At 44.9% G+C, this 22,980-nt stretch overlaps 1 protein-coding gene across 8 annotated transcripts in view; it reads right to left on the bottom strand.

Annotated features, from left to right (window-relative positions):
• Pdzd2 (PDZ domain containing 2) overlaps window positions 1–22,980 on the bottom strand; it is a 434,448-nt gene that overhangs the window by 82,048 nt on the left and 329,420 nt on the right. For 6 of the 8 annotated variants that reach the window (XM_029564743.1, XM_029564732.1, XM_029564737.1 and 3 more), the window contains 2 exons: window positions 20,540–20,672; window positions 15,271–15,423 (listed from right to left, as the gene is read on the bottom strand). In XM_029564743.1, coding sequence (XP_029420603.1) covers window positions 15,271–15,423; window positions 20,540–20,672 — 286 coding nt within the window. The remainder of the gene's footprint in view (window positions 1–15,270; window positions 15,424–20,539; window positions 20,673–22,980) is intronic. The other 2 variants (XM_029564752.1, XM_029564756.1) reach the window with 1 other exon arrangement.

Below are 22,980 nucleotides of genomic sequence, written 5' to 3' on the forward strand. Positions count from 1 at the left end.
GAAACTCACTATGGAGACCAGGCTGGCCTCGAACTCACAGAGATCCACCTGCCTCTGCCTCCTGAGTGCTGGGACTAAAGGTGTCCACCACCACTCCTCGCTTATAAAAAAAAATTTATTAATTATTTTATATGTATGAATGTTTTGCTTGCATGTATGTACGTGCACCCATGTTGTGCAATGCCCATGGAAGACAGAAGAGGGCATTAGATCCCCTGGAACTGGTGTTACAAATAGTTGTTAGCCACCATGTGAGTGCCAGGGATTGAACCCAGGTCCCCTGCAAGAGTAGCCAGTGCTCTTAACTGCTGACCCATCTCTCCAGCCCCAATTAATTAGATTTTTAAACTCTGGATTACAACTTGCAAAAGGAGATTTAGATTTATTGGCACTTACTTGATCATAACTAGTATGTTGACCTTTAATCTTACTGTGGGACCTCTGAAAAATCACTTTTGGATAAGACACACCATGGGCACCAAGTTTTAGTTTCTGGTAAAATTTAGCCTTCTGGGAGTATGGAAACTGTTGTTACCCATGGGTTGGCCACTTGGGTCCAAGCTAAAAGCCTATTACTTAGGCATGTCCTGTAGATGCTGTTCAGAGCATTTATGAGATCTCTTTGAACATGTGACTCATATAATGTTTAGCTCATGAGCATCATCTGTCTTCCTCAGCTGGCTCTTGAGGCTTCACAAACAAACCTTGCACAGTGTGGCTTTTATCGCCAACTGTTTCCATTACACAAGCATATCTAGTCCTAGGAACACCTCAGGAGGAATGACTGCACCCAGTTCATGCTGTGTTTTTATCATTCCCAGCACTTGAAAAAAAAATAATCCACAGATGTGACAGATGACATCCCAGCTCCGATCCCCAGGAAGCTCGGTTGGCTCATCCCCTGGTCAGGGTCCACAGGATGGGCACTGTGATTTCCCCTTTCATGCTTCAGAATCACAGTAAGATGATTTTTAGGCTGCCAAAGGAAGCTCATTTTCCAAATCTCTGGGGCAGATGTGTGAGTGACCAAAAGAGAACCAGATGGCCATCTGAGAGGCCAGGGCTGGAAATGAATAACCATTCATACAGAGGAAATCAGAGCAACACTACATCAGCACCAAGTGGCAAGGAGCCCATGAGCTGCACGCAGATATTAGAACAGGATTCTCTGCTGGACCATTGCTTTCCCACCAAGAGAGTAACTCCAGAATGAAGAAGAAAACAGTAAACGTGGAGTCAAACCTGTCACCCTTGTGTGTTCTGGTACACTTTGAGCATGGAGAGTGTGCACAGCTCAAAGGCACTCAGGTGTGGGGGCGGGGGGCTGTAACTGATGTTGGTGGAGACATTCAGGCTGAGGCCCTACAAATGAAATAATATTGCCCTTGTTCTGTATGAGCCTGTTTCAGTTTCCTCCCATTCATCATTTCCTTTAAAACCTGAATGGGCTTAATAGAGTGTGTTGGTGATTATTTGGATCATTTTTATGCATACAAATTAACTAGGTCTCTTGATTATTTAGAAGTCTGAGGTAAAGAAATGCATTTTAAGGCCTCAGAAATTTCATCAATCATCAACCTCTGTGTAACCCTCTTATGGTGGGTTTTGTAACCTGCCTAAAGAGAAGACAGTGTCCTCTAGGAACTTAGAGTTCTTTGAGTATAAATGGGAGGTGTGGATGGCACCTGGGATTTGCCCTTGCTCCTGCCCCTCCTTGGTACAGATTTCAAATAGTGGTAGGCAAGCATGGGCCTTCTCTGTGCTGTGGGTTGGCTCAAGTGTCCCCATAACCCAGTGGGTAAGAGAAGTTTGGGGTCTGGAGCTCTTCTTTGGGTTTGTGGGCTGGGAAATGAAGAGGATCCATGGATTACTCCTCAGCAGTACCAGTGGGCAGCTCCCACACTGACATACAGATCTCTGATTACACAGCCATGCTTTATCCTGAATTCAGAATGATAAAATTGTAGGTATGTGTCCACATGCATACACAGGAGACCCCAAGACATCCCATAAGAAAGATAGAAGGGTGCTGGGTATGGTGGCACATGCCTATAGTCCCAGCACTTGGAAGCAGAGGCAGGTAGATCTCTGTGAGTTCCAAGCCAGCTTGGTTTATATAGTGAGACCCTGTTTCAAAAAGACCAAAAAAAAAAAAGACAGAAGGGCTATTTTTAAAAAGAGAAAGGCATAGGCTGGTGTCACAGGCAGCAGAGCTGGGGATACAGAGCTGTCTAAGCCCTTTGGAACCACAGTTGCAGACACTGGACATGGAGCTACAGGATTTGGTGTTTGCCCTGCTGAGTTCCAGTCTTTTTGAGACAGTGTTTCCCTGTAGTCCCAGCTGGCCTGGAACTATGTAGACCAGCATCTCTCACAGAGATCTACTTGCCTCTGCCTCCCAAGTGCTGGGATTAAAGGTGAGAGCCACCACGCCCAGCTGGGTTCCAGTTTTGACCTGTATTTTCTCACTATGTCACCATTCTACCCTTTTGGAATGGGAATGTGTATTCTGTGCCATTGTATGTTGGAAGTATGTCATTTGCTTTCTGATTTTCCAAGAGTGTTTAAAGAGAGACTTCAGACTTTGGCCTTTGTTTAGTGTTGAGACTATGAGGAATTTTAAAGTTGGACTACATGTATTTTGCATTATGATATAGCCATGAGCCCATGGGGGCCAGGGAGTGAAATGTGGTGGTTTGAATGAGAAATGTCCCCTAGGACTCAAGTATTTGAACATTTGGGTGGCACTGTTTAGGGAGGGTCATGGACCATTTAGGAGGTGTGGCCTAGCTGGAGAAAGCATGTGCTGAGAGTTCATAGCCTTGCCCCACTTGGAGTTTGCTCTCTCTGCTTCCTGTTTACTGCTGGAGATGTGGTCTCTCCTTTTGGCTTCTGCTGTCATACTTCCCCCACCATGATGGACTCTTATCCCTCTGGAACCATAAGCCCAAATAAACTCTTCCTTCTCTAAGTTGCCTTGGTCATGGTGTTTTATCACAGCAACAGAAAAGAAACTAATACAGTTGAGAAGTAGTTCAGTGCATGGGCCTTGGGCTCAATCCTCAGCACCAGAAAAGTAAGTAAGTAAATAAATATATGACATGTGAAAAAGGTAAGCGAGAGGTACAGCAGGAAAGGGGCGAGTTGTCAGAGGTGCTCTGAGTCAGCAGCTACAGCAAACCCTCCTGGGCAGCACCAGTAGGGTTTACATGGACATTTTCATATATAAACCTTTACCAAAAAGTTTCTGTGGACTATGATAACAGAAAAAGCTTGTTCTGACTGGGCATATGATCCAGGTATGCTTTAGGTAGAGGGCATCATTTTGATCCAACACTGACTCACTGTTAGATTCCAAGCCTTCTGCTGCCTTGTCCTGACCAACCAAGAGTTTCAAGTTCATGCTGTTTGACACATATTTCTAAGGGCATGTATTTAATAATCTGTCAAGAAAGCACAGATGTGCTGTGTAGAGCCCATGGGACACAGCAGGAAAAGTTAACCCCTGGCCCACCAACCATCACCCACAGTAAGAATCATCAAGCTCAAGGCCGAACATGGTCTAACACTAGATTTTTTTTCAAAGTTTTACTGGGATACAGGCCTGCCCACCAGTTTGCTTACTGCCTGTGGCTACTTTGCAAAGGGAGAGCTTAGGAACAGAGACTGGCTTCAAAGCCGTAAGTGTCAGCCACTTGGCCTTTGTAGCAGCTCACTCTTCATCTGTTGGCATGGTCACACTTTGCCCCTCCCCAGCTCCTCCCTAAAGCAGTGAAGAAACTTGAACATTGGTAGGAAGCATAGCTTAGCAAGGTGGAGAAATCTAAGGAGGCCATAGGCTTACTGGTCTACCACGGCATCGCCTCTAGACATCCCTGTCATTCACACTGCCTATTTTTAATTTTAAATCCATTATGAAATGATACCAATAAGAAACTCATTTGAAATAGTGAAGTCTATACATTCTAAAAGGAGTGCTTGACCAGCATCATAGGGTTCCTCAGCATCATTTAAGTTTGTTTTAAATCAAGTTGCTTTACCAACAAGCATGCTGCTTGGAAGGTATGGAAAGGGTCTGTTTCTTGGTCTTTTGTATTGGCACTGGTGGTGATGAAAGGAGGGGAAATGACTTGGAGAGAAAGGTAGGAGAGGCAGTTTGTGAGCCTGGAGCATCTTGGGGGAATAAAACCCTATTCAAAAGGAGCAGCTCTGCCTTCAGAAATAGCAACAACCAAAGGAAAGAATCTTCACCCTCCTCCTCCATCACCAAGGGATCCTCGCTCTCAGAACCCAATCGTTCACATGGCAGGCTGGCTCAGCTTCACTGACCACCCCACCCCCCCAGCCTCCATTTTTTTCCAGTTTCTTGGCTTCTCCTTGGCCTTGTTCCTGTTCAGTGGGGCCAGCCAAAGCCTCCATATCTGTCCGTCCACCTCCAGACCCTACCTCTGCCTCATTGCCTGAGAACCCCAACATAGAAACTGAGCCTGTTACTCAATTCAAAGGCTACCCATGAGTCACATTCCTCAGAAAACAAATCCTAATTCCTTAGCCTGGACTAAAAGCTCAGTCTGAACAGTTGCACTCAATGGACTTTCTGTTAATATTTGAACAGTGTTAAATGTTTTTGCACTAGAATTATCAGCCATTTCTGTGGGAAACCCACAGAACAGTCAAATACTATTCTGTCCACTAAGCCTTTCTTTATCCTTTGAAAAAATTAGATGTTGGGCTGGAGAGATGGCTCAGCAGTTAAGAACACTGTTTGTTCTTGCAGAAGACCCAGGTTCGAACCCCAGCACCCACATGGCAGCTAGCAACTGTCTGTAACACCAGTTCCAGGAGATCTGAAGGCCTCTTTTGTCCTCTGTGGGTATTGCATGACATGGGTGCACTTACATACATGTAGGCAATACAGGCACACACACACAAAAATAAGATAAAAAGAATACATATATTTTGTCTTTTTGAGACAGGGTCTCCCTGTAGCCCTAGCTGACCTGGAACTCACTATGTAGACCAGGTTGGCCTCGAACTCAGAGATCCACCTGCCTCTGCCTCCCAAGTGCTGGGACTACAGGTGTGTGCCACCATGCTTGGCAGACAAAATATTAAAAAAAAAATTAGATCTCTCTTCTTGAGGCCAATATGGCATATGGCCCCTACATATTTATTACACAGAAGAGGGGACTATAAAAAGTACAGAAGGCCGGGTGTGGTGGCGCATGCCTTTAATCCCAGCACTCGGGAGGCAGAGGCAGACGGATCTCTGTGAGTTCAAGGCCAGCCTGGTCTATATAGTGAGTTCCAGGACAGCTGGGGCTACAGAGAGACCCTGTCTCAAAAAGACCAAAAAAAAAGTACAGAAGTAACAATAACTCATGCTGGAATATAATAAATGGTGTAAGAGGGGACGAAAATACCAGCACAGCACTCAGCATGTGGAAGATGTGGAGCTGGCCATGGAGCTGGGTGACTCATCCTAGGGCTTGGCTGTGGGCACCTGCAAGGCCACATGATAAACTTCTGTGGCTGGACATGGTATGGTTAAAGGAATGCTAGGACGAATGAGAGATGTCTGCCCCAGGAACTAGGTGAGTAACATGTAAAGATGATTCCACAAATATTTACTAAGTGAATAGATTTCTTTCAAGGGTAAATAAAGTCAAATATCCAAAGAAAGAGCTTTACTGACAAGGTTGAAAACATTTGTCTATTTACAAATCAGGGTCTGACTTTCTGACTTTAAGTGCTAAAATCTGAGAAGCACTCAGAATCAGCAATCAGAAGAGACAGAGGTGACAAAAGGCTGGGTGGCAATAACAGTTTCAGAGGGATGATGAACTTCAGAATCTGGACATACAGGAAGGACAAGAACTTCATGTGAAGGAAGAGCAAGGACCACAGCCTTCCTTTTCTGCAAATGTCATCTAGGGAGCTAAGTCACTTATGTAAAAAGCAGGCAAGAAAAATAAGCCAACAAACAGCAAACAAAAAGCAAAGCAAGCAAACAGTTGCTCCAGGGGGTGGTGTAGGGGGAATCCTATTGGTCCTAAGCAGCTTTGCTTCTTTGAGAAATTTCTACCCTGAATTCCACAGCAGAACTTCTGACCTCTTCTATTTTGCTTTGTTTTGATTTCCCAGGCTCTGAGCTACCATGTTGCATAAGATGTGGCTACAATGAGAAAAAGTCAAGAAACTCTACTTTCCAGTACTGAGGAAGACTTTCAATGAGGTTGTTCCCCCACCCCACTTTCCCATTTATCCTAATGCATCCAAGTAGCGTCAAGGGCAAATGTGTCACTTTCTTTAAATAAAATTTTAGTACTTATTTATTTTAGTATGTGTATGTGTATGCCTGTCTAGGGGTTGCCATGCCTGTGCCATGGTGTATATGTGGAGGTCAGGGTCAGAGAACAACTTGCAGAATCAATTCTTTCTTTCCACACGTGGAGCCTAGGCTCTAACTCAGGTTGTCAGGCTTGACAGGCAAGCATCTTCACCCAGTGAATCATCTTACTAGCCCGTGACTGCTCACTTTCTCAAAGACCAGCACAGGAAGTGGAAGGGAGGCTGACAGGGGACCTCTTTGTTGGGATAAGATGTTGACTGTGTGCCACATCCAATAAAATGAAATGAAATGAGGGTCAGGCATGGTGGTGCACACATTTAATCCCAGCACTTGGGAGGGAGGGGCTTGTGTATCTCTGTGAGTTCGAGGCCAGCCTAGTCTACACAGTAAGTTCCAGGCCAGCTAGGGCTACAAAGTGAGACCCTGTCAAGAGAGGGAGAGAGAGAGAAAAGGAGGGAGAGAGAGAAAAGGAGGGAGGGGGGAGGGAGAGAGAGAATGAATTTATACAAGCTCTAATATTTTCCTCCCACACCCCAGGGACTAGCTGGCCTCCTCTCTGGGCATGTCCACTCCCATTTGGAGACCCGCCTGTATTATGAGGCTCCATGGACGGCACACTATTCACTTTTCTATGCAAATAGCATGGCTATTTACTTCCCTGAGAACTGCAAACTGCATGGATGGAAACATAGCACAGAGCCAGGTAGCAAGTTGTAACAGGTCCCTGCAAACATTGACACAAGAATTAGCCCAATTCAAACATCAGCAGTTTTCCGGGCAATTCATTCTTGCCAAATAATTATTCTTATCTTTCTTCTTCACTAATCACTTCATCTCCTTAAGTATGAAACCAAACCAAATCAAAACCACCCTCTAATTTAAATCTTTTTTTTTGAGACCAGCATTAATGGCAGCTTTCTTTTACTTATCTTGCTTTGCCAATTCTGCACAGCACAAGTTTCTCATGACTTTTTATATATGCCCTGTGCCAGTGGGAGTGTTGCTTAAAGCACTGAAGTAAACAGAGGCCTATCTGGAAGAGCATGGGATTGAGAGGAAAGGGAGAGGAGTTCACACGTGGGGACAGTGGAGAGAAAAATACACAGTTGGGTAGCTAGCTGTACATCTGCATATTTTGGTGTTGGGAATGATCATCTCCAAGTACAACACCAGTTTATACACCAGGGACAGATGTGTGGAAGGGGAAAAAAGAACATGATGTGCAAGTGTGTGCCCTGAAGAATCCCTGGGGAATCTGTGCTTCCAAGCTTGTCACGTGCACAGCAAATGCCTTCTTTACTCCTTGGCCCTTAGACTGCAGGAAGGAGAGAGGTAGTTGTGGTCTAAACCCCCCCACCCTTATCTCAAGGCTGTGTGCCACACAGGGAGGTCCTGGGGCTGGCTCCCTCCAGTTTACCAGGTGACTGTTAGGAGCCTTGCTACTTTTGCTTTCTACAATCTTAGTGAGCATCAGAGTTTCAGAAAGCACAGACTCCTGGGTCCCATCCCTTGAAGGCCTCCCAAATGGGGCCCTTGCTGGCATCTGGGGACCTGGCTTCACTCTACTACAGGCATCGATGGCTTGCATCACTTTACATGTCTGTAACGTGTGAACTCTTAGTATACCATCTTTTCTCCCCCTAGCTCCTGTGTTTTTTGTCATGGCTGCTTTAAGCAGGACAACAAGCTTGTTATCTGTAGAACTCAATGGTCTTCTTTCTCATCATGAATTTTCAGCCTGAAATAGGAAAAGTGTGGCCCAGCTCATCCCTAGGGCTCGTTAGATGTCTGCCATGCTCTGATTCTTGACCAGAGCTTACATCCTCCACTGCTGTGGTTTGGGGCTCTTTTACCTGACACCTTTTTGGTGAGTCCATCTACATTTCACTTGTTGCTTAGCTAATTTTCTGTTGAGATGCTTAATACTTTGTCACTGCTGTTGATGTGTTAAGAATCAAGTCCTATCAGCTTGCTCTACCATTAACCAAACAGACATTATTTATTTATTTTCTTTTTGAAGCAGGGTCTCCCTGTAGTCCCAGCTGTCCTGGAACTCACTATGTAGACCAGGCTGGCGTTGAACTCACAGAGATCTGCCTGCCTCTGCCTCCCAAGTGTTGGGACTACCGGCATGCACCACCACGCCAGGCAACAGACACTATTTTAAGGGAAAGGGTGCTGTGTTCTCTTAATCCAATACTTGGAAAAACAACTGCCATTATCACTTACATTTTTATCCCAGGCAGAAATTCCCAGAACAGAGAAGCAGATAGGTCTAGTCTGGGGACACAAATGAAAACAATGTCCACTGTGCCATGCTCATTTTAAATTCATAGTAGGCTGGAGAAGATAGAAGTCTGTCAAAGTTGACCAGTCCTTAAGATGAGAGGTCTGCAGAGGGCATTGTTGGAACATAAGAGGGCACAGTGACCATCTGTCTGTCATATGTCCATTCCATCTAGCTCCTCTTTATGAAGGGCCTACAGTGATCACATGGGATGGACAAGTGACAAATCTGGCATGACGTCTACCCTGTGATCTGCTGCTATAGAGGGACGACATTAAGTGAACTGTCACATGAACGTGTAATGTGTAATTGCATCACTTTAAACTGTGTTAGGGGTCATATCCATCTGTGAAGGATAACAGGCAACCTAGCATACCAGAAGCCCTGGAAGATATGATGTGGATCTGGGAGGACTTCCTGGAAGAAGTGAAGCCTAGATCAAGATATGTAGGACGTGGATGCCCAGAGAGAAGAGAAATCAGGACTTGCTAAGCAGAGACTGCAAATGCCTTGGGTTCTGAGGACCAGCACACCATTCATTGCTGCTCACAGAAGAGCCAACTCTTTTTTTTTTTTTTCCCCGTCTTTTTGGGACAGTGTCTCCCTTTAGCCCCAACTGTCCTGGAACTCACTAGGTAGAGTTCTAGGCTGGCCTTGAACTCAACAGAGATTTGCCTGCCTCTGCCTCCCAAGTGCTGGGATTACAGCCGTGTGCCACCACACCCAGCCAGCCAACTCATTTTTAAAAAAATATTTATCTTAATTTTATGTCTTGCCTGCATGTGTATAAGAGCACCCATGTCATGTAATGCCTGTGGAGTCCAGAAGAGGGCATAGGATCCCCTGGAACTGGAGTTGTGGATGGTTGTTAGCTGCCATGTGGGTGTTGGGAACCGAACACAGTTCCTCTGTAAGAACAGCCAGTGCTCTTAACTGCTGAGCCATCTCTCCAGTCTCATAAGAAGAGCCAACTCTTAACAAAATCCTTGAGGCTGTAGAGAGAGAACATTCTCTCCTCTCATATGAGCTCAGGCAGCCTGTACCAGGGTTTTTCCACTCCTAGACTTACTCTGTGAAAATCTGATTTCCAGTCCTGCAACGCACAGCACACCTTCCTGTGTTAATGTTATTACTCACAGACTCCCCTCATGCACTGGGTACTCACTGTTCTTTGTATTAGACTCCAGATTCACTAGGGGGAAAAAGTGTAGCTTAGGTTTCAAAGAACAGGCAGTTTCCCAGCCAGGGAAATTTGAATCAACCAGGGACGCTTTGAGACACAGCAGTAAATTCCCAATGTTCAGATACTTCTGGGAACACTTAGAGCAGACATCTCACCAGATAGTCAGCCCAAGGAAACACAGGAGTCCGTCTTCTTTCTTTTCAGAAGATCGACCTGCCTAGGACATTGAATTTTATGGTCTTAGCCCCATGGCTGCTCTACCAACTAAAGGAATCCAACCCTTGTGTCAGACTTACAGAGTCCTTAAGTCTAACTTTTCTCTTCCTTTTTATTTTTTTCTTTTGATAGTGAGGTATTATACTTTCCAAGACTGTCCAAACATGCCATTTCAGAAACATTAGAACCAATTCTCTTGATGCCAAAGAAAGGTGGATACCGGTCTCCTGACTGATGCACTGAACAAACTTCTTTGCTGCACTGCACTGCGACAATTGCACATTTGGTTTTTTAGAATGTTTTGACCTCCGTGGGCATTGCGCAACACAGGTGCACTTACCTACATGCAAGTAATACATGCATACACATAAAATAAAAATAAAATTTTAAAAAAAGAGACACAGCCTCCCCATTATTAAAGAGCCACCAATCACCTCATGCCCTATTATGCCAAAACTCTGCCCCTTCTTGATTCCAGAAAGAGTCACTCTGTTGGAGGGTTAGAGCCTAGGCCTTTCTTCTGAAAATTCTCTTTCTCCAAATGAACTGTAATTACTTATACTTGGGCAGAGCACAGTAATAGTCACAGTGACAAACAGGTGGCCCTTGTCATTTGAGGGCTATGTGGTAGGGATTTTGAAACCTTAGCCTGAGTCTAAATCAATGGGATTTTAAACAGATTTCTGGAAGCTGGGGGTAGTTCGGTGGGTGGAGTGCTTGCTTTAGTGTAGGACCCTGGGATGTGTGTTTCTAGTAAGTTCCTAAGTGATGCTCATGCTGCTGGTGTATGGGCCACACTGGGAGAAACTTCTCTTTAGAGACAGGTTCACAGCAAAGAAATATGTACTAAGTGTTGACTGTAAGGTACTTTGCTGGATGTAGGCAGCCCAAGGAGGCACATTGGACTTAAAAACCAAACCAAATCTGCATGTATTCTTTCCTTCCTCTAAGAGATAAACAGGCAATAGACCCCAGGTGTCAACTTCCTGAGAAGTCAGGCTCTCCTTGGGGAGAGAAAGGTGACTGAAGATGCTCCCAATAGAGAGAGGCTTTCTGGATAACTTCTGGTCTTTCAGAGAAATGGAACTTGGGAAACCCACAAGCAGGGCTCATGTACAGTGCCACAAAGCACAGGTGTCTTCTTATTTTCAGTTTCTGCTCTCCTTTCTACAGGATCTCAGCCAGAGCAACGGTGGAGCATCTTCTGGAAGCTGAAGGGCTCAGGTGCCCCTCTTCACAGTGGCTTCTAATACATTTTTATTTGTGTGTGTGTGCAACCTCTTTGGAAAACCCCGAGACTTAGCAATATCTGCTACAAGGTATTTAAGAAAAAAACATAAAAACATGCACAGATGCAGACTGGTAGAGATGTACAGAATTCTTTATCACATTGAAAACCGAATATGCATCTGAGTAGTATAACTGGATATGGCGTTCCCATGTCATTGGAATATTTGCCGTTATGAGCCGTACTTCAGAAAACCCTTTAGTGGCACAGGGAAACACTCACTATTATATAATTGAGACCACAGCAGGTTTACAAGCATGTTTTGTAAACTCAGTTAAAATACATATACAGACTCGAGGGAAATAAGTCAATTAGAAAGCCATAGAAATGTTAAGGATGGTCATCTTTGATTAACAGGAGAATGTACTCCTTTTGGGGGTCAAAAACATGTATATAGTGAGATGTTGCTTTGCTAATCAGAAAAATCCATATAAATTACATGAAATACTTAAATTATAGTAGTTTTTTCTTTTTGGTCTTTTTGAGACAGGATCTCCCCTGTAGCCCCAGCTGGCCTGGAACTCACTATGTAGACTAGACTGGGCTTGAATTCACAGAGATCTCCCTGTCTCTCTGCCTCCTGAGTGCTGGGACTAAAGGTGTGCACCACCATGCCCAGCCCAATCATAGTAAATTTTTAAAAGCACTTTTTTGTAAGTTTAAATATTCAAAAACATATAACATAAGCCAGGTATAGTGACACATGCCTTTAATCTCAGTACTCGGGAGGCAGAGGCAGGCAAATCTCAGTGAGTTCAAGGCCAGCATGATCTACATAGTGAGTTCCAGGCCAGCTGGGGCTACATAGAGACCCTCTCAAAAAGACAAAAGATAAGCCAGGCGTGGTGGCGCACACCTTTAATCCCAGCACTTGGGAGGCAGAGGCAGGCGGAGCTCTGTGAGTTCAAGGCCAGCCTGGTCTACATAGTGAGTTCTAGGACAGCTGGGGCTACAGGGAGACTCTGTCTCAAAAAGACAAAAAAAAAAAAAAAGACAAAAAATAAATATAATAAAAAATATAGAACATGGTATATTGTATATAAATGAGTCATTTATTAGAGCAATATTTAGTATAAAAAAATCACAGACAAATAATTCTTTCCAGATTTTTGCAAGATAGTACAACCTGGGAAACCAACACGATTATGATCTCTCACAGTGACCTGCTGTGCGGCACAGTGGCTGGGACTTTATCAGAAGGTGACGTGTGCTGTGCTGCCAGTCTTCCCCTCGCTCCAAGGCCTCAGTTCACCGGGCCCCAGTAGCTGGCTGAGATGCCTCTGAGCAACTCCTTTCTATACCGTGGGCATGGGAGGATAGAGCATGAAGGCTCAAGTTGGCCTCCAGAGGGGAAGCAGATCTCAGTATGGCAGTTGGGCTGGGGTGGGACGTCCACTAGTGAGACGGCCACATATGCTATCTCCTCATATTACGATAGTCACGGGGGTACGTTGTGGGTCACTGGCTAGAGACGACATGAGGAGGAGAGCTCAGGAGAGCTCTAGCCTCAGAGGGTGGGAACACATTGGAGGGAGTGGGGTTGTGGGATGCTCAAGTTGGTTCCAGGCTTATTCTTGCATTGTCCCTGCAGCCAATGATACAGGAATGTAGATGTCACTCCAAGGTTCTTTGAGGCTTCTGTGTTGGGGGTCAGATGTGGGAATAACCACAAAATTTGGTGGTAGAATAAACCTAGTTAGATTTTATTTCAATTTCTCATTTTTCCTCCACAGAGTAGGAAATAAGTTTTCCATGAATGCTTGTTATAAGTGTGTTTTTTAAAACTTTGCCTTCTAGGGGCTGGACAGTTGGTTCAGCAGTTAAGAGCACTGGCTGCTCTTAACAGAGGACCAGGGTTCAGGTCCCAGCACCCACATGGTGGCTAACTACCATCTATCACTTCAGTTCCAGGAGATACAGCTCTTTCTTCTGGCCTCTGCAGGCACTGCATGCACATGATACACTTACATACTTGCAGGCAAAACACTCATAAAATGAAATGAAAAAAAATAATAATAATAAAAAAATCCCTCGGCCTCTTGGAAGCACTGTGTCATGAGCTGCCAGCTGTGTTTGGACCTGCCCTGATACTACACTGTAGTTTTCTTTGTTTTGTTTTTGAGATAGGGTCTCATGTAGCCCTGGCTGGCCTCAAACCAACCATGTAGCTGAGAATGACTTGAACTTCTGATTCAAGTGCTGAGGTTATAGGTGTACACCATAAAGCCTACTTTATGTGGTGCTGGGGATCCAATCTAGGGCATTAGATATGCTAGGCAAGCACTCTACCAAGTGAGCTTCATCCTTAGCATCCCATTTTTAGTTTATTTTGTATTTTATAGCTCAACAATCAGATGTAGTCTACAGATACACTAGACCAGTTGCCACACACCCCCGCCTCCTGCCATTCACAGCTACACTGGACAAACACATCTCTTCAGATATTTGCCAAACAAATCTGGGACCAGCAGTTCGTAGGGGGTGTGCATGGAGAGTCACAGTGGGAACTGAGAGGTTCAATACAGACAGGGTACTTAGTCCTTCTGAAGAAGTCACTATCAGATCCAGAAGATGAATCTGAGTCAACTGCCCAAAGAGGATTCCAGAGACAGAAGAGCATTTGCAAAGTCCTGTGACAGGAAAGTGTGGAGCAGCCATGAGGGGCCACAGAAGGGCAGCACAGAGGTTGCTTAGAACTAATGGTGAGCTTGGTGCAAGGAGGTCTGAGAGGCAGGCAGAGTGTTTGGAGGCTGTGAAAATTAGTTCCGCTTCTACCCCTGCAGAAAGCCAAAGGAGAGCCCAAATGGTACCACACTTGCAGAGAAAGGAATAACCTCATGGTTGTTGTTTAACCTGCCCGCGCCCACCTTGAGTCTGTTCATTCAGTGCAGGCTTACTTGCTTGCAGGGGTGAGCCTCCTGAGAAAGCTTGCCTTTGAGGCAAAAGCAGTTGACATCAACCCTGGGTCCGTGATGCCACTGGGCAGACTAAAACTACACTGCTTAAAGATGCTTTTCCTCTTTTACCAGAAAGTTCTTGTGGTTTGCTGTAAAACTTTACTGTCCGCTTCCAGAAAACTGTTACAATAAATATAAAACTGTGTGGTTTTTGCAGTATGACTTTCCCTTATATATATGTGATATCTTTGGGTGGTCCACAGACTGCACTACTGTATCTGGTGGCCCTAGATTTCCAGGGAATAAAAGGACAGGGGAAAAGCAACTTTTTCTTTCCTCTCAAATGTAATGTATCATTTTCTAGTAAGTATGATGAGAGATGCAGTTTTTTTCTTTTTCCTTTGAAGGTCTTACGGTCAACAAAGCTGATTTTCTAATGCTTACCCATGCTTTCTAAGTTCAAAGCTCAAAGGGAGAAGTATAGTTTCCAAATGGCAGGAAGAGAGTTGGATTGAGAACTAGGTCAGTAAGAGCTTACAGTAATAACCACACATTCTTCAGATCTGAGATACAAAGAGACCAGGAATCCACAAGGCTATCTGCTAGTAGGACATCCTCCTGTGTGTGACAAGTGACAGCATCACAGAACAAAGGCTCAGCAGTGAGCTGTGGGGAGTCCTGGTAGGACTGGAATTCGAAGGTGTATTCTACACAAATTTGTTGAAGTGGTTTTGTTCTACTTTCAATCAGAAATCTATAAGTCTAAATCTAAATCCTTACAGCTCTTTTCAAACACCCTGTAAGAAGTGGCAAGAGCATCCTTGTATACACGCTAAAGCATCCTAGAGGCCAATGTATGTACCCAACTAAATGGTCAGTTTCCAGTTTCAATTTTCTTAATGAAATGTGTTTCCCTTCTAGACGTTTCCAGAAGATTCTGAGAAAAATATAAAAGGAACGTGCCATGTTTCTCTCTGACAGAACTGTCCCCTGGGTCTTCAGGGAAGCTTCCTCACTGCTGCTGAAAACACCCGGAAGCTCACTTACCACTCCCTGGATGGCTGTTGGGCCAGTTCCTTCTTCTTCCCCATCTGCCTCTTGGTCTTCGTTGTCAGTCCAGGACGACATGTCCTCTACTGAGCTGGTCAGGTCAGGCAAACTCTTCGATGTTAACCTCAGGAGGTCTTCTGTAGAGCTCTCCTAAGGGGACACGAAAGGCTCAGGAATTATCCCCTGGCACCAGCTGCTTCTGGAAGTCAACCTGCCGTGTTCAGCCACAAGCTCCAACCCAGAGAGCATGTGGAATTTATGGTCCACATGTGTGGGGTCACCATCACTGTTAGGGGTGGCAACCCAATTTACCCCAAACCAATTCTGTGGTTCCTGAAGAATCTGGGCTTCTTGGGTCAATGCTCCCATGAGCCTCCTTTGTCTTGCTCTCCGGATGCAGGGTGAGCCCCTCATGGGCAGCTCTGAAGCTTAGAGAGCTCCCCAAACCTCCTCTTTCTTCCGGCCTCACCTTCTACTCAAATCATTTCCAATCCTGGACTGTAGCTCCTCTGTCTGGACCACCCTCAACTTGTGACTATGACCTGCTCTGCAAAACCTGGTCATTCATTTGTATCATGAGAATCATCTCAGGAGGCATTCCATCAGCCCCTCCTAGGGCTAGAGACATAGTGTGATGGTAGAGTGCTGGTCTAGCATGTGTGAGGCCCTGGTTTGATCCCCAGCACTGCCTTTCCTTTCTTCTTCACTGTCCTTGGTTATTTCTTTCACGCTCTGCAGCATATGTCTAATTTCACTTGTCTGCTAGTCTATTAGCTCCTTCCATCCAACACCATTTCTCTTCTGTGCTGTCCACTCTGTTGGACTATCAACAGGAAAAAGTTAGAAAAGATGAGTGTCCCAACGGGTGAGCCAATTGCACAGCAGCTACAGGATAGTCTATGTCACAGCCATGAAAAATGGCACTGAGAAATTTCCTTCCATGGAAAGGTTCTCATAGCAAGCTACTCAGTGAGCAGGCAGATTAAAAAAATCTAACAGCCATGATTTACTCATGTATGATAATAGACCAGACATGCTCCTATGTGCTGACCAGAAAGGCAGTCACTTCTCCACTGCTCCCTCTGTCCAGCCGTGCTGCTCAGGGCCTTTCTTACCTCCTTCAGTCTCTGTGATGTCCTCAGAGGCAGTTCTCTGCACAGAGGAGAAGGCTGGATTTTAGACACATAATGACTTGCCCAGGACACACAGCTTTCCTGGGGTGGTGCTGGCAAGTCCAGGGCGGGCAGTTGGTCTCCAGGGTGCACTCCATGTCAAGTTTGATTCATTGAAAAGAAAATGTGAGCATGCACATTGCGCATGTGTATACATGTGTGCGTGCACACACACAATCTTCTGATGCAAGGACTCAGCAGTTAGTGTATGGTAATATTAGTAGTACCAGCAAAGTTTCATCATCTCTGTTTTTCCATGTAAGATTTAATAAACACTATCACTCATGGTTTATTACCCAATAAAACTAATAGTAAAAATAAAAAGCAATCAAGAGATTGTTATTGCTGCATAATGCTTCTAAGAATATCAAAACCAGGCCAGCAAGATGTTCAGTTGTAAGGGCGCTTGCCCAAGCCTGACCCGAGTTCAAACAGTGGAAGGAGACAGCCAACTCCTGCCAGTTTGACCCATGACCAACATATTTGTGCTCATGTGCACAGATATACATATAATAAAAAATAAAATGAACACAATCATCCCAAGTTCTTACTATAACATAAGCCAAACCACCTATTCCTGGTTGAGACATTTGCTCATGTAACCACTAGGTTTTCAAACAAAGCCTTAAAGTTTTATGACAAGGTGCCTAGGTCTAGAAAGATATGCATTTGCATTTTTAAAAATCATTCTTTATAGTCAGCAGGTCAGAAACTCACCCCCCCTCTGGCCAAACAAAGCCCAACGATTTCCTGCTCTTGTTGGATAAAGAGGAGGAACGGCTGCCAAAAGGAGCCTGAAGATGGATGCTTCTTTTCTTCCTACACAGAGGAGTACCCCTAGACTGTCGAGGTGAGGGTTAGGCACCAGCAGCAGGTTCAGGAATAGACAGCCTGGCTGTAAATGAGGTGCATAGCATGAATGGAAAAGTGCTACTCTCTGAGGTCTTAGTCAGATGCCCAGGGGCCTACGGACTGAGAAGTGGGATGGACATTGTGTCCTGGCTCCCAAATGTTACTCAGCCCTATGAGGACCCCAACACGTGTCCCTGAAAGTCAAAGCCTCTAGCAAGAACATGTTATCTTTTTCTGACTCCATTGCTCTGACATCCTGTATACTTTCTTTACCTGGGGCAGCTGGGTGTGTGGAAGTAGCAGGAACTTTGTAATCCAGTGGACTTGGCATAAAAGCTGCTTTTGTTCACTGCTGTGTGACCTCAGGGAAGTTAAATGACCACTGGGATTTAAGTTGTGTCTTTTCAATAAAAAAAGAACACATATCTATCTACCTCGGGGGATTTGTTTTAATTTCTTTTAGAATCTGGTGAGATGATTCTAGGGAAGAAGCACATGGCACCCGATGCATGCCTTGACTCTCTTCCTCTAACGTGCAGGGGGTGGGGGTAGGAAGGTTAGTAGAGACCAAGCATCATTAGGAGCTATGTTTGAGGACCTGTGAACATCCCTTCATTATTAACTGCATCCAGGAGTGGCTCGTTTTTGCCTTCATCTCATGTCTTCTTTGTGGTTGTGACTAACAGCTTAGTAGAGTAAAGCTTAGCATTCAAACCCTTCATTTGCTTGGCAAGATGAGAAAATGGTCTCTCCTTCCCCTGTAGCACCTCTCTCCATGGTCTATAAGGCGGCCCTTGGGCAGGCACAGAGTGTGAGGCTCCAAGGACTTCGGAGAAGTTCCCAGGGCTCATGGAACCTCTGCAGGGAGGAAAGGACTGCAAGTATAACGGGCTCAGATTCTGCCTCTTCACCACGGCTCTCTCTATATGCCTTTGCAAGCCTCTATTTTAGTCAAGGATTTGGGGTAAAAAGTAGAAAGGCAGGCAGATTTTTCAGAGAACTAAAAATGGAATTCTAATTTATTCGTTATATACAGTTGTCCTTCTAGTAGCTGTGGGAGTCTGCTTCTAGGACACCCCTTCCCCTGAAGATACCAGAATCCAAGGACATTCAAGTTTGCCTACAGAATGGTTTAATATTTGCATAAAACCCATATACATCTTTCTGTACACTTAAAATCATTCCCAGTTCGCCAATATCCGATACAATATGAATGTTCTATAAATAGTTACTGTATTGTTTAGAGAACAACAATGAAGGGGGGAGTCTGTGTTCAGTATAGATGCAGTTACTTTGAGTATTTTCCATCTAAAGTTGGTTGAATCTGTGGCTGTAGAATTGATGGGTATGGAGGACCAACTGAATTCCTCATATCGGCAATGGATATTGCAATCTAAGAAGGAAATACATATGAAAACATATAGATGCCAGGCTCAAAAATAACCATGGGGAAAACAGAAAAAAAAATTACAACTACTGGAAACAGCACAGTGCTGTGAAGAGCTAAGACATCTTTGGGTTTGAAGAGATTCTCCTCAGCCAGCAGCCAGAGGTAGAACACAGCCCTGTGGCTCCAAGTCACTCTGCTGAATCACATGGCCCCTTTCCTGGTCTCAACAGTACAACCAGAGGCCAGATCAGAAAGAAGTTGTGGAGGGTTGTGGAGTATGCAGTCTTTCTCCAGGGGAAGAATGCAGATACTGGGAGCCCACAACAGAGACTCTGCCATTAACACACCAGATCAAAGAGGCCTCAGGAACTCATGAAGATGTCAAAAACCAGGAGGAAGACCTGTCAGTAGAATGTGTTGTGTGCCAGGAGCCTGGTGCATGGCACTGCTGACAGCCACCACGGCCCTACAAGATGGCAGCCACCATGGATACTCAGTGTCACCATCTCATCTGTGCCATTGAGATGGAAAGAAAGGTGGGAGGTGACTGGACAAAGGCTTTGCAAAGCTTCCTCCAGCTCCAACACTGTGAGGCTAATTTCATCAGGGCCCCTATCCATGGACAGCCCTGAGCCCTTCCTCCTTCTGGAGTTAAAAGATCCATTTCTTGATTTGGACAGACAAATGTCCCCTCAGGCTTGTATATTAAAGACTTGATCCTCAGTGCAATGCTCAGAGGTGGAACTTTGAGAAATGACTGGATCCTGAGGATTCTCACCTGATCAATGATTCATAATTGAAATACTGGGAGATGGTAGAAATTGAAAGTTGGGGCCTAATGGAGGAAATGAATCATGGGGGTATGTGCCTTTGTAGGGCCTATCCTGTCCCTGGCCTCTTTCTCTGCAGCTCGGTTTCCTGATAGCTGTGAGGTGAGCAGATTTCCTCTGCCATTCCCTTCTATTGTGCTCTCCTGCCATGATGTTCCTGCCTTGTCACAGCACTAAAGGAAAAGGAGCCAGCCCACCACACTGAAGCCAAGAGCCCAAATAGAGCTTTTCTTCTAGGGGCTGGAGAGATGGCTCAGAAGTTCAGAGCACTGGGTTTGGTTACCAGTACCCACATGGTGGCTTAACTCCAGTTCCATGAGCTCTGACACGGCCATTGCACGCATGGGTGCACTTATATACATACAGGCAAAACACTCATACATTAAAAAAAAGTTTAAAAAATGAAAATTGGTACTGGAGGGATGGCTCAGTGGATAAGAACATTGACTGTTCTTGCAGAAGATCAGGTTCAAATCCTAGCACCCACATGACAGCTAACAACTGTCCGTAACTCCAGTTCCAGGGGATCCAACAGACTCTTCCGTCCTCTGCAGACTTTGTACAACATGGGAGAACTTACCTACATGTAGGCAATTATACACATACACATAAAATAAAAATAATAAATAAAATATTTTTAAAAAATGAAATAAAGCTTTTCTTTAAATTGTTTATCAGGTATTTCATCACGGTGATAACAAGCTAACATATGTCTATCTCCCTCCCTAGCAACACATCTGCACCTCCTTTCTGGTTTCTCCTGGAAGATCTACTGTTTCTTCAACCCCATCATTCTTACCTTCTCCTTAGTTTTATTACTTCTTTCCAACATTTGCCTTTAACAACTTAAAATAAGTCAGCGTACTTCAGCTAAGGGCCTCCATGTGTGCTTGCTCTGTGGAATCGTGGCTACATGGCCCTAGGTAAGTCGTGAGCATACACATGTCTGTATGCTATGGGGCAGGGTCATGTCTGACTTCATACTGCCATTAAAAATACTAAAAAAGACAAAATCTACCTACCTTGCTGGCCACCACCAGCTGCACCATCCCAGTGGCTGAGCGGAGAATGGCCACAGCTTCCTCATGGGAGAGCCCGACCAGTAAGTGACCATTGATCACCAGCAGCTCATCTCCTAAGGACAGTCTGCCATCCCTGAGGAAATGGAGATGGGAAAAAAAAGCCCTTGTCAAGACATTCTGGGCCTGAGAAGGGTCATCATCCAGGAGCCAGACCAGGTCATGAAAAGGAACAGTTAAGACTGGGCAAAAGAGGACGAAGTGATAACCAGACATAGTTTTGGGTGGATTGCTTTAACTTTCATATCCAGACTCCCACTAGAGGAGTGAAAAGTTCCAGGGTTTCTGGTGGTTGTCTAGTAGGGAGCTTATTCTTTGTTGCCTCGTATCTGGCATCGGTGCCAAAGACACTCCGTTCAGATGATTATTGTAATAGAGCACTAAGACCCCCAGGTTTTAGGAGAGTCAAGTCATTCTATTTCTAATCCTCCCTGTCATCAGCATGGGGCTATTGCTGAGCTGAGCAGAGAGAACACTAAGCCCATCTACAGCCCTTCCCTGACCTGCCCCCTCATCAGACAGAGGACAAGATTTCCTCTGGGAAACCTGTGGCTGACACTACATGGTATGTGCCTGTACCTTCTCACCACATCAGCAGAGCTACAGGACTTTGAAGATAAAAGTGTATTTCATCCCATGGTCCCTATAACCAAACTTCATAATAATAATAATAATAATAATAAATTGAACTTGCTATAGTATAAAATTTGGCCTATTTCCATGGGCATGAAAATAGTTTTTTATTTGTTTCTTTTAATTTAAATCAATTAGGGCTGACTCTGAGCTTCTTTCATACTGGGCAGGAGGCTCTGCTGTCATGGGCTCCCCGCCCCCCGGGGGGACGACATGGCCCTTAGTGCACACTACTCTAGAGAATGCAGGCTGGGCACCTGTAGTGGATTCCACTGAGCTGCTAATTTCTGATCTCCCATGATCAAAAAGGAGCCCAGTCTTGGAATAGAAAATCTGGTGAGGCAGAGACCATGGATGTAGGGCTCTACTCTCCCCTCAAGGCTTGCTACATGACCCAGGTGCTGCCATGGAACCCATGCATGGCTTGCATCCTCCCAGATTCACCTAGCCCTGCTTCTGTCCAGTCTATAGACTCCTCTGTGCTTCCTTTCAATGAATCAACCAACTTTCCCCCTTTCATCTTGTTTTTAAAAAATATTTACTATTTTTTATTATTTTTATTTTATGTGTATGTGTATATTGCCTGCATGCAGGTAAGTGCACCCATGTCGTGCAATGCCCTTGGAGGTCAGAAGAGGCTGTCGGATCCCCTGGGACTGGAGTTACGGACAGTTGTTAGCTGCCATGTGGGTGCTACGATTCAAACCCAGGTTTCCACAAGAACACTCAGTGTTCTTAACTGCTGAGCCATCTCTCCAGCACCCCTCCCCTTTCATCTTAACCTCCCCTTTTTCTGCCTTCAATAGCTCTCTTGCTGCTCGTTCCTTTAGGGTACATATGGTAATCTTTTTTATGAATTTAGGCTTTAATAGAAGGCGAGACACAGGAGCCTTCCAACAGCCTCTGCTTTGCTCCAACAGCCTCTGCTTTCTGTCATTCAAAAATTCCTAAAGCAGAGAAACGTTGATTTTCATGGTGAATGAAAGGGAATGGGAAAAATCACAGGGGAGAGATACACTGAAATCTCCAGTGGACCACTCAGGATGTGATCCCTCAGGTGGAGGGGGATCTAGCATAGGTAATTCAATGGTCCTGGCCAGAGTCCCATCCAAGCACATCCCTTTCCCTATGCCACTTTTTTTTTTTTTTTTTTTTTTTTGGTCTTTTTGAGACAGGGTTTTCCTGTAGCCCCAGCTGTTCTGGAACTCATTATGTAGACCAGGCTGGCCTTGAACTCACAGAGCTCCGCCTGCCTCTGCCTCCCGAGTGCTGGGATTAAAGGTGTGCACCACCACACCTGGCCCTATCCCACTTTTTAATCCCATTCTCTGCTGTTATTAATTAGAATGCCCCATTTGTGAGTCATACACCATAGAGAAGAGAGACACACAACTCCAGGCTAAGAATGAAAAGATGAGACTGACTTAGCAATGACTCTGCTGGAAAGAAACAAGGAGAGTTCCTTGTAAAGCTTATCTCTGAGAACAGGAATCTTCCAATTGCCAACTTGCCAAATAGACTAGAACGTAAGACCCAGGATTAATGGAAAAACCTGATGAAAGTTCCTTAAGGCACATCAGGAATGTCATTCAGGAAGTTTAATGATGCTAATCTGGGTTAAAACTATCTCAGGTCCTAATCTCTTAATAATACTGTCATTTGGGTAATTGACAGTTGCAGTTAAACCTCTCTCTACTTATTCCTAGCCTTCTGCACTAGGATTGTAGAGCAGGAAATATTTTCCCAGTTTG

The sequence above is a fragment of the Nannospalax galili genome, unplaced genomic scaffold (genome assembly GCF_000622305.1).
Source record: "Nannospalax galili isolate Female #2095 unplaced genomic scaffold, S.galili_v1.0 scaffold150, whole genome shotgun sequence".
NCBI lineage: Eukaryota > Metazoa > Chordata > Mammalia > Rodentia > Spalacidae > Nannospalax > Nannospalax galili.